The following is a 14568-nucleotide window of genomic DNA, read 5'->3' as shown; positions in this document are numbered from 1 at the left end:
TATGTATACTGCTGCTATCTCTATGGGATCAGGATATATAGTAGTTATACAGCTCCCCTCTAGCTCTATCTGTATACTGCTGCTATCTCTATGGGATCAGGATATATAGTAGTTGTACACCTCCTCTCCAGTTCTATCTCTATCAATCTAGTCTGTATGCACTGAAGTATGGACCCCTACAATTTTTCTAATGTATTTTATTTTATTTTGCAGAAAATAATTGGAAAAATTGCAACATGCCTAGAGCTCCGCAGCGCCGCCCTGCAGGTAGGTGTCTCTACAGTATTTTTATTTTGTTGCCCCGCAATAGGTGTTGTTGGCAAATGTTTTTTTTTTTTTAAACCTTCCTGTATTATTTATACTAGTAACCTCCAAACTGTTCCTACAGCTGTTGCAAAACTACAACTCCCAGCATGCCCGGACAGCCAACGGCTGTCCGGGCATGCTGGGAGTTGTAGTTTTGCCACAGCTGAAGGGCCACAATTTGAGAACACTCTAAGAGATCCTGAAGTTCTACATAGAACCACCATGACATAAAAGCATGCTGGGAGTTGTAGTTGCACAACATTTCTTTTTTTTTTTTTTTCCCCTTGGTGTGAACATACATCAGGCTCCACACCTCAGGTTACACTTCCTGTCACGGTGGATCAGGCCTGGGTGTGGGAGCGGATTCTTGTACACACTGACTGAGCGGTTTCCATGCCCGCCGCCTCTGTTCATTGACAGCTGTGAGATGCCTGGCGGGGTGCCACCACCACAGGACCTGCCCGGGACGGCCTGAATGAATCGCCCCCAGTGTAACCTCAAATCACAGCGTGAAGGGTGTGGGCTCCGAAAAAGGCCAATATTGTGCTGAGCGCGGCCGCCCCAGGAGTATATATTATTCTAGGGTTAGAACTGACAGCAGATGTCTACTATGTAACGTTATAGCGGCATAACGGGACCTCCCCGAAGACCGCCATACTGACTGCGTCTGGATCTTAAAGGGGTATTCCAGTGAAAAACTATTTTTTTTTTCATATCAACTGGCTTCAGAAAGATAACAGATTTGTAAATTACTTCTATTAAAAAAATCTTAATCCTTCCAGTACTTATCAGTTGCTGAAGTTGAGTTGTTCATTTCTGACCACAGTGCTCTCTGCTGACACCTCTGTCTGTCTCAGGAACTGCACGGAGTAGGAGCAAATCCCCATAGAAAATCTCTCCTGCTCTGGACAGTTCCTAAAATCGACAGAGGTGCCAGCAGAGAGCACTGTGGTCAGACAGAAAAGAACAACTCAACTTTAGCAGCTGATAAGTACTGATAGGATTAAGATTTTTGAATAGAAGTAATTTACAAATCTGTTCATTTATTTTTTTTCATATTAACTGGCTCCAGAAAGATAACAGATTTGTAAATTACTTCTATTAAAAAACCTTAAACCTTCCAGTACTTATCAGCTGCTGAAGTTGAGTTCTTAGTTTCTGTCTGACCAATCTTTGCTGACACCTCTGTCCATGTCACGGACTGTCCAGAGCAGGAGAGGTTTGCTATGGGGATCTGCTCCTACTCTGGACAGTTCCCGAGACAGACAGAGATGTCAGCAGAAAGCACTGTGGTCAGACAGAAAAGAACAACTCAACTTCAGCAGCTGATAAGTACTGGAAGGATAACGATTTTTGAATAGAAGTCATTTACAAATCTGTTTAACTTTCTGAAGCCAGTTGATATGAAAAAAAAAAAGTTTTTCACTGGAATACCCCTTTAAAAGGGAACGACACAAACTCAGCATTATAAGAGGAGCGGTGAAATTATTATATATTATTACAGTACACTGGTGATATAAGAGGAGCGGTGATATTATATATTATTACAGTACACTGGTGATATAGAGGAGCGGTGATATCATTATATATTATTACAGTACACTGGTGATATAAGAGGAGCGGTGATATCATTATATATTATTACAGTACACTGGTGATATAAGAGGAGCGGTGATATTATATATTATTACAGTACACTGGTGATATAAGAGGAGCGGTGATATTATATATTATTACAGTACACTGGGGATATAAGAGGAGCGGTGATATCTTATATATTATTACAGTACACTGGTGATATAAGAGGAGCGGTGATATTATATATTATTACAGTACACTGGTGATATAAGAGGAGCGGTGATATAATATCTTATTACAGTACACTGGTGATATAAGAGGAGCGGTGATATTATATATAATTACAGTACACTGGTGATATAAGAGGAGCGGTGATATTATATATATTACAGTACACTGGTGATATAAGAGGAGCGGTGATATTATATATATTACAGTACACTGGTGATATAAGAGGAGCGGTGATATTATATATTATTACAGTACACTGGTGATATAAGAGAAGCGGTGATATTATATATTATTACAGTACACTGGTGATATAAGAGAAGCGGTGATATTATATATTATTACAGTACACTGGTGATATAAGAGGAGCGGTGATATTATTATATATTATTACAGTACACTGGTGATATAAGAGGAGCGGTGATATCATTATATATTATTACAGTACACTGGTGATATAAGAGGAGCGGTGATATTATATATTATTACAGTACACTGGTGATATAAGAGGAGCGGTGATATTATATATTATTACAGTACACTGGTGATATAAGAGGAGCGGTGATATTATATATAATTACAGTACATTGGTGATATAAGAGGAGCGGTGATATCATTATATATTATTACAGTACACTGGTGATATAGAGGAGCAGTGATATTATATATTATTACAGTACACTGGTGATATAAGAGGAGCGGTGATATTATATATTATTACAGTACACTGGTGATATAAGAGGAGCGGTGATATTATATATTATTACAGTACACTGGTGATATAAGAGGAGCGGTGATATTATATATTATTACAGTACACTGGTGATATAAGAGGAGCGGTGATATTATATATATTATTACAGTACACTGGTGATATAAGAGGAGCGGTGATATTATATATTATTACAGTACACTGGTGATATAAGAGGAGCGGTGATATTATATATTATTACAGTACACTGGTGATATAAGAGGAGCGGTGATATTATATATTATTACAGTACACTGGTGATATAAGAGGAGCGGTGATATTATATATTATTACAGTACACTGGTGATATAAGAGGAGCGGTGATATCATTATATATTATTACAGTACACTGGTGATATAAGAGGAGCGGTGATATTATATATATTACAGTACACTGGTGATATAAGAGGAGCGGTGATATCATTATATATTATTACAGTACACTGGGGATATAAGAGGAGCGGTGATATTATATATTATTACAGTACACTGGTGATATAAGAGGAGCGGTGATATTATATATTATTACAGTACACTGGTGATATAAGAGGAGCGGTGATATCATTATATATTATTACAGTACACTGGTGATATAAGAGGAGCGGTGATATCATTATATATATTACAGTACACTGGTGATATAAGAGGAGCGGTGATATCATTATATATATTACAGTACACTGGTGATATAAGAGGAGCGGTGATATCATTATATATTATTACAGTACACTGGTGATATATGAGGAGCGGTGATATCATTATATATATTACAGTACACTGGTGATATATGAGGAGCAGTGATATTATATATTATTACAGTACACTGGTGATATATGAGGAGCGGTGATATCATTATATATATTACAGTACACTGGTGATATATGAGGAGCAGTGATATTATATATTATTACAGTACACTGGTGATATATGAGGAGCGGTGATATCATTATATATATTACAGTACACTGGTGATATATGAGGAGCGGTGATATTATATATTATTACAGTACACTGGTGATATAGAGGAGCAGTGATATTATATATTATTACAGTACACTGGTGATATATGAGGAGCGGTGATATCATTATATATTATTACAGTACACTGGTGATATAAGAGGAGCGGTGATATCATTATATATTATTACAGTACACTGGTGATATAAGAGGAGCGGTGATATAATTATATATATTACAGTACACTGGTGATATAAGAGGAGCGGTGATATTATATATTATTACAGTACACTGGTGATATAAGAGGAGCGGTGATATTATATATTATTACAGTACACTGGTGATATAAGAGGAGCGGTGATATTATTATATATTATTACAGTACACTGGTAATATAAGAGGAGCGGTGATATTATATATTATTACAGTACACTGGTGATATAAGAGGAGCGGTGATATCATTATATATTACAGTACACTGGTGATATAAGAGGAGCGGTGATATTATATATTATTACAGTACACTGGTGATATAAGAGGAGCGGTGATATCATTATATATTACAGTACACTGGTGATATAAGAGGAGCGGTGATATTATATATTATTACAGTACACTGGTGATATAAGAGGAGCGGTGATATTATATATTATTACAGTACACTGGTGATATAAGAGGAGCGGTGATATTATTATATATTATTACAGTACACTGGTGATATATGAGGAGCGGTGATATCATTATATATATATTACAGTACACTGGTGATATATGAGGAGCAGTGATATTATATATTATTACAGTACACTGGTGATATATGAGGAGCGGTGATATCATTATATATATTACAGTACACTGGTGATATATGAGGAGCGGTGATATTATATATTATTACAGTACACTGGTGATATAAGAGGAGCGGTGATATCATTATATATTATTACAGTACACTGGTGATATAAGAGGAGCGGTGATATTATATATTATTACAGTACACTGGTGATATAAGAGGAGCGGTGATATCATTATATATTATTACAGTACACTGGGGATATAAGAGGAGCGGTGATATCATTATATATATTACAGTACACTGGTGATATATGAGGAGCGGTGATATCATTATATATATATTACAGTACACTGGTGATATATGAGGAGCAGTGATATTATATATTATTACAGTACACTGGTGATATATGAGGAGCGGTGATATCATTATATATATTACAGTACACTGGTGATATATGAGGAGCGGTGATATTATATATTATTACAGTACACTGGTGATATAGAGGAGCAGTGATATTATATATTATTACAGTACACTGGTGATATAAGAGGAGCGGTGATATCATTATATATATTACAGTACACTGGTGATATAAGAGGAGCGGTGATATCATTATATATTATTACAGTACACTGGTGATATAAGAGGAGTGGTGATATCATTATATATATTACAGTACACTGGTGATATAGAGGAGCAGTGATATCATTATATATTATTACAGTACACTGGTGATATAAGAGGAGCGGTGATATCATTATATATTATTACAGTACACTGGTGATATAAGAGGAGTGGTGATATAATATCTTATTACAGTACACTGGTGATATAAGAGGAGTGGTGATATCATTATATATATTACAGTACACTGGTGATATAAGAAGAGCGGTGATATCATTATATATATTACAGTACACTGGTGATATAAGAGGAGCGGTGATATCATTATATATTATTACAGTACACTGGTGATATAAGAGGAGCGGTGATATCATTATATATTATTACAGTACACTGGTGATATATGAGGAGCGGTGATATCATTATATATATTACAGTACACTGGTGATATATGAGGAGCAGTGATATTATATATTATTACAGTACACTGGTGATATAAGAGGAGCGGTGATATCATTATATATATTACAGTACACTGGTGATATAAGAGGAGCGGTGATATCATTATATATATTACAGTACACTGGTGATATAAGAGGAGCGGTGATATCATTATATATATTACAGTACACTGGTGATATAAGAGGAGCGGTGATATTATATATTACAGTACACTGGTGATATAAGAGGAGCGGTGATATCATTATATATTATTACAGTACACTGGTGATATAAGAGGAGCGGTGATATCATTATATATTATTACAGTATACTGGTGATATAAGAGGAGCGGTGATATTATATATTACAGTACACTGGTGATATAAGAGGAGCGGTGATATCATTATATATTATTACAGTACACTGGTGATATAAGAGGAGCGGTGATATCATTATATATTATTACAGTACACTGGTGATATAAGAGGAGCGGTGATATCATTATATATATTACAGTACACTGGTGATATATGAGGAGCAGTGATATTATATATTATTACAGTACACTGGTGATATAAGAGGAGCGGTGATATCATTATATATATTACAGTACACTGGTGATATAAGAGGAGCGGTGATATCATTATATATTATTACAGTACACTGGTGATATAAGAGGAGCGGTGATATTATATATTATTACAGTACACTGGTGATATAAGAGGAGCGGTGATATTATATATTACAGTACACTGGTGATATAAGAGGAGCGGTGATATCATTATATATTATTACAGTACACTGGTGATATAAGAGGAGCGGTGATATCATTATATATTATTACAGTATACTGGTGATATAAGAGGAGCGGTGATATCATTATATATTATTACAGTACACTGGTGATATAAGAGGAGCGGTGATATCATTATATATTATTACAGTACACTGGTGATATAAGAGGAGCGGTGATATCATTATATATATATATTACAGTACACTGGTGATATAAGAGGAGCGGTGATATCATTATATATTATTACAGTACACTGGTGATATAAGAGGAGCGGTGATATCATTATATATTACAGTACACTGGTGATATAAGAGGAGCGGTGATATAATTATATATTACAGTACACTGGTGATATAAGAGGAGCGGTGATATTATATATTATTACAGTACACTGGTGATATAAGAGGAGCGGTGATATTATTATATATTATTACAGTACACTGGTGATATAAGAGGAGCGGTGATATTATATATTATTACAGTACACTGGTGATATAAGAGGAGCGGTGATATTATATATTATTACAGTACACTGGTGATATAAGAGGAGCGGTGATATTATTATATATTATTACAGTACACTGGTGATATAGAGGAGCGGTGATATCATTATATATTATTACAGTACACTGGTGATATAGAGGAGCAGTGATATCATTATATATTATTACAGTATACTGGTGATATAAGAGGAGCGGTGATATCATTATATATTATTACAGTACACTGGTGATATAAGAGGAGCGGTGATATTATATATTATTACAGTACACTGGTGATATAAGAGGAGCGGTGATATCATTATATATTATTACAGTACACTGGTGATATAAGAGGAGCGGTGATATCATTATATATTATTACAGTACACTGGTGATATAAGAGGAGCGGTGATATTATATATTACAGTACACTGGTGATATAAGAGAAGCGGTGATATCATTATATATTATTACAGTACACTGGTGATATAAGAGGAGCGGTGATATCATTATATATTATTACAGTACACTGGTAATATAAGAGGAGCGGTGATATTATATATAATTACAGTACATTGGTGATATAAGAGGAGCGGTGATATCATTATATATATATTACAGTACACTGGTGATATAAGAGGAGCGGTGATATTATATATTACAGTACACTGGTGATATAAGAGGAGCGGTGATATCACTATATATTATTACAGTACTCTGGTGATATAAGAGGAGCGGTGATATCACTATATATTATTACAGTACTCTGGTGATATAGAGGAGCGGTGATATTATATATTATTACAGTACACTGGTGATATAGAGGAGCGGTGATATTATATATAATTACAGTACATTGGTGATATAAGAGGAGCGGTGATATCATTATATATATATATGACAGTACACTGGTGATATAAGAGGAGCGGTGATATTATATATTATTACAGTACACTGGTGATATAAGAGGAGCGGTGATATCATTATATATTATTACAGTACACTGGTGATATAAGAGGAGCGGTGATATCATTATATATTATTACAGTACACTGGTGATATAAGAGGAGCGGTGATATCATTATATATTATTACAGTACACTGGTGATATAAGAGGAGCGGTGATATCATTATATATTATTACAGTACACTGGTGATATAAGAGGAGCGGTGATATCATTATATATATTACAGTACACTGGTGATATATGAGGAGCGGTGATATCATTATATATATATTACAGTACACTGGTGATATATGAGGAGCAGTGATATTATATATTATTACAGTACACTGGTGATATAAGAGGAGCAGTGATATCATTATATATTATTACAGTACACTGGTGATATATGAGGAGCGGTGATATCATTATATATTATTATAGTACACTGGTGATATAAGAGGAGCGGTGATATTATATATTATTACAGTACACTGGTGATATAAGAGGAGCGGTGATATCATTATATATTATTACAGTACACTGGTGATATAAGAGGAGCGGTGATATTATATATTACAGTACACTGGTGATATAAGAGAAGCGGTGATATCATTATATATTATTACAGTACACTGGTGATATAGAGGAGCGGTGATATTATATATAATTACAGTACATTGGTGATATAAGAGGAGCGGTGATATCATTATATATATATATGACAGTACACTGGTGATATAAGAGGAGCGGTGATATTATATATTATTACAGTACACTGGTGATATAAGAGGAGCGGTGATATCATTATATATTATTACAGTACACTGGTGATATAAGAGGAGCGGTGATATCATTATATATTATTACAGTACACTGGTGATATAAGAGGAGCGGTGATATCATTATATATTATTACAGTACACTGGTGATATAAGAGGAGCGGTGATATCATTATATATTATTACAGTACACTGGTGATATAAGAGGAGCGGTGATATCATTATATATATTACAGTACACTGGTGATATATGAGGAGCGGTGATATCATTATATATATATTACAGTACACTGGTGATATATGAGGAGCGGTGATATTATATATTATTACAGTACACTGGTGATATAAGAGGAGCGGTGATATCATTATATATTATTACAGTACACTGGTGATATAAGAGGAGCGGTGATATCATTATATATATTACAGTACACTGGTGATATATGAGGAGCGGTGATATCATTATATATATATTACAGTACACTGGTGATATATGAGGAGCAGTGATATTATATATTATTACAGTACACTGGTGATATAAGAGGAGCAGTGATATCATTATATATTATTACAGTACACTGGTGATATAAGAGGAGCGGTGATATTATATATTATTACAGTACACTGGTGATATAAGAGGAGCGGTGATATTATTATATATTATTACAGTACACTGGTGATATAAGAGGAGCGGTGATATTATATATTATTACAGTACACTGGTGATATAAGAGGAGCGGTGATATTATATATTATTACAGTACACTGGTGATATAAGAGGAGCGGTGATATTATTATATATTATTACAGTACACTGGTGATATAAGAGGAGCGGTGATATTATATATTATTACAGTACACTGGTGATATAAGAGGAGCAGTGATATCATTATATATTATTACAGTACACTGGTGATATAAGAGGAGCGGTGATATTATTATATATTATTACAGTACACTGGTGATATAAGAGGAGCGGTGATATTATATATTATTACAGTACACTGGTGATATAAGAGGAGCGGTGATATTATTATATATATTACAGTACACTGGTGATATAGAGGAGCAGTGATATCATTATATATTATTACAGTACACTGGTGATATAAGAGGAGCGGTGATATCATTATATATTATTACAGTACACTGGTGATATAAGAGAAGTGGTGATATAATATCTTATTACAGTACACTGGTGATATAAGAGGAGCGGTGATATTATATATTATTACAGTACACTGGTGATATAAGAGGAGCGGTGATATCATTATATATATTACAGTACACTGGTGATATAAGAGGAGCGGTGATATCATTATATATTATTACAGTACACTGGTGATATAAGAGGAGCGGTGATATCATTATATATTATTACAGTACACTGGTGATATATGAGGAGCGGTGATATCATTATATATATTACAGTACACTGGTGATATATGAGGAGCAGTGATATTATATATTATTACAGTACACTGGTGATATAAGAGGAGCGGTGATATCATTATATATATTACAGTACACTGGTGATATAAGAGGAGCGGTGATATCATTATATATATTACAGGACACTGGTGATATAAGAGGAGCGGTGATATCATTATATATTATTACAGTACACTGGTGATATAAGAGGAGCGGTGATATCATTATATATTATTACAGTACACTGGTGATATAAGAGGAGCGGTGATATTATATATTACAGTACACTGGTGATATAAGAGGAGCGGTGATATCATTATATATTATTACAGTACACTGGTGATATAAGAGGAGCGGTGATATCATTATATATTACAGTACACTGGTGATATAAGAGGAGCGGTGATATAATTATATATTACAGTACACTGGTGATATAAGAGGAGCGGTGATATTATATATTATTACAGTACACTGGTGATATAAGAGGAGCGGTGATATTATATATTATTACAGTACACTGGTGATATAAGAGGAGCGGTGATATTATATATTATTACAGTACACTGGTGATATAGAGGAGCGGTGATATCATTATATATTATTACAGTACACTGGTGATATAGAGGAGCAGTGATATCATTATATATTATTACAGTACACTGGTGATATAAGAGGAGCGGTGATATCATTATATATTATTACAGTACACTGGTGATATAAGAGGAGCGGTGATATTATATATTATTACAGTACACTGGTGATATAAGAGGAGCGGTGATATTATATATTATTACAGTACACTGGTGATATAAGAGGAGCGGTGATATCATTATATATTACAGTACACTGGTGATATAAGAGGAGCGGTGATATTATATATATTACAGTACACTGGTGATATAGAGGAGCGGTGATATCTTATATATTATTACAGTACACTGGTGATATAAGAGGAGCGGTGATATTATATATTATTACAGTACACTGGTGATATAAGAGGAGCGGTGATATCATTATATATTATTACAGTACACTGGTGATATAAGAGGAGCGGTGATATCATTATATATTATTACAGTACACTGGTGTTATAGAGGAGCGGTGATATCACTATATATTATTACAGTACTCTGGTGATATAAGAGGAGCGGTGATATCACTATATATTATTACAGTACTCTGGTGATATAGAGGAGCGGTGATATTATATATTATTACAGTACACTGGTGATATAAGAGGAGCGGTGATATTATATATTACAGTACACTGGTGATATAAGAGAAGCGGTGATATCATTATATATTATTACAGTACACTGGTGATATAGAGGAGCGGTGATATTATATATAATTACAGTACATTGGTGATATAAGAGGAGCGGTGATATTATATATTATTACAGTACACTGGTGATATAAGAGGAGCGGTGATATCATTATATATATTACAGTACACTGGTAATATAAGAGGAGCGGTGATATCATTATATATTATTACAGTACACTGGTGATATAAGAGGAGCGGTGATATTATATATTATTACAGTACACTGGTGATATAAGAGGAGCGGTGATATCATTATATATTATTACAGTACACTGGTGATATAAGAGGAGCGGTGATATCATTATATATTACAGTACACTGGTGATATAAGAGGAGCGGTGATATCATTATATATTATTACAGTACACTGGTGATATAAGAGGAGCGGTGATATCATTATATATATTATTACAGTACACTGGTGATATAAGAGGAGCGGTGATATTATATATTATTACAGTACACTGGTGATATAAGAGGAGCGGGGATATCATTATATATATTACAGTACAGCAGTGTTATAAGTTAGCAACTACTTCTCATATAACACTGCTGTACTGTAATAAGATATGAGATATCACCCGCTTCTCTTTTATCACCAGTGTACTGTAAGAATATATAATGATATCACCGCTCCTCTTATATCACCAGTGTACTGTAATAATATATAATATCACCGCTCCTCTTATATCACCAGTGTACTGTAATAATATATAATATCACCGCTCCTCTATATCACCAGTGTACTGTAATATATATAATGATATCACCGCTCCTCTTATATCACCAGTGTACTGTAATAATATATAATGATATCACCGCTCCTCTATATCACCAGTGTACTGTAATATATATAATGATATCACCGCTCCTCTATATCACCAGTGTACTGTAATATATATAATAATATCACCGCTCCTCTTATATCACCAGTGTACTGTAATAATATATAGTGATATCACTGCTCCTCTTATATCACCAGTGTACTGTAATAATATATAATATCACCGCTCCTCTTATATCACCAGTGTACTGTAATAATATATAATGATATCACCGCTCCTCTTATATCACCAGTGTACTGTAATAATATATAATGATATCACCGCTCCTCTTATATCACCAGTGTACTGTAATATATATATATAAGGATATCACCGCTCCTCTATATCACCAGTGTACTGTAATAATATATAATGATATCACCGCTCCTCTTATATCACCAGTGTACTGTAATATATAATGATATCACTGCTCCTCTTATATCACCAGTGTACTGTAATAATATATAATGATATCACCGCTCCTCTTATATCACCAGTGTACTGTAATAATATATAATGTCACCGCTCCTCTTATATCACCAGTGTACTGTAATAATATATTATATCACCGCTCCTCTTATATCACCAGTGTACTGTAATAATATATAATGATATCACCGCTCCTCTTATATCACCAGTGTACTGTAATAATATATAATATCACCGCTCCTCTTATATCACCAGTGTACTGTAATAATATATAATGATATCACCGCTCCTCTTATATCACCAGTGTACTGTAATAATATATAATGATATCACCGCTCCTCTTATATCACCAGTGTACTGTAATAATATATAATGATATCACTGCTCCTCTTATATCACCAGTGTACTGTAATAATATATAATATCACCGCTCCTCTTATATCACCAGTGTACTGTAATAATATATAATGATATCACCGCTCCTCTTTTATCACCAGTGTACTGTAATAATATATAATATCACCGCTCCTCTTATATCACCAGTGTACTGTAATATATATAATGATATCACCGCTCCTCTATATCACCAGTGTACTGTAATATATATAATATCACCGCTCCTCTTATATCCCCAATGTACTGTAATAAGATATAATGATATCACCGCTCCTCTTATATCACCAGTGTACTGTAATAATATATAATGATATCACCGCTCCTCTATATCACCAGTGTACTGTAATAATATATAATATCACCGCTCCTCTTATATCACCAGTGTACTGTCATAATATATAATGATATCACCGCTCCTCTTATATCACCAGTGTACTGTAATAATATATAATATCACCGCTCCTCTTATATCACCAGTGTACTGTAATAATATATAATGATATCACCGCTCCTCTTATATCACCAGTGTACTGTAATAATATATAATGATATCACCGCTCCTCTTATATCACCAGTGTACTGTAATAATATATAATATCACCGCTCCTCTATATTACCAGTGTACTGTAATAATGTATAATATCACCGCTCCTCTTATATCACCAGTGTACTGTAATATATATATAATGATATCACCGCTCCTCTTATATCCCCAGTGTACTGTAATAATATATAATGATATCACCGCTCCTCTTATATCACCAGTGTACTGTAATAATATATAATAATATCACCGCTCCTCTTATATCACCAGTGTACTGTAATATATATAATGATATCACCGCTCCTCTTATATCACCAGTGTACTGTAATATATATAATGATATCACCGCTCCTCTTATATCCCCAGTGTACTGTAATAATATATAATGATATCACCGCTCCTCTTATATTACCAGTGTACTGTAATAATATATAATGATATCACCGCTCCTCTTATATCACCAGTGTACTGTAATAATATATAATGATATCACCGCTCCTCTTATATCACCAATGTACTGTAATAATATATAATAATATCACCGCTCCTCTTATATCACCAGTGTACTGTAATAATATATAATGATATCACCACTCCTCTTATATCACCAATGTACTGTAATAATATATAATAATATCACCGCTCCTCTTATATCACCAGTGTACTGTAATAATATATAATATCACCGCTCCTCTTATATCACCAATGTACTGTAATATTATATAATGATATCACCGCTCCTCTTATATCACCAGTGTACTGTAATAATATATAATATCACCGCTCCTCTTATATCACCAGTGTACTGTAATAATATATAATATCACCGCTCCTCTTATATCACCAGTGTACTGTAATAATATATAATATCACCGCTCCTCTTATATCACCAGTGTACTGTAATAATATATAATGATATCACCGCTCCTCTT

General features: G+C 33.8%; 1 protein-coding gene across 2 annotated transcripts in view; it reads left to right on the top strand.

Annotated features, from left to right (window-relative positions):
- The window catches only part of AIDA (axin interactor, dorsalization associated), a gene marked incomplete in the record, with an annotated part of 90225 nt that overhangs the window by 19715 nt on the left and 55942 nt on the right, over positions 1-14568 (top strand). For both annotated transcript variants that reach the window (XM_056568402.1, XM_056568401.1), the window contains 1 exon segment: positions 214-267. In XM_056568402.1, coding sequence (XP_056424377.1) covers positions 214-267 — 54 coding nt within the window.

Source organism: Hyla sarda, chromosome 3, assembly GCF_029499605.1.
Source record: "Hyla sarda isolate aHylSar1 chromosome 3, aHylSar1.hap1, whole genome shotgun sequence".
In the NCBI taxonomy this organism is placed as follows: Eukaryota; Metazoa; Chordata; class Amphibia; order Anura; family Hylidae; genus Hyla; species Hyla sarda.
This window is presented reverse-complemented; position numbering and strand designations above follow the sequence as displayed.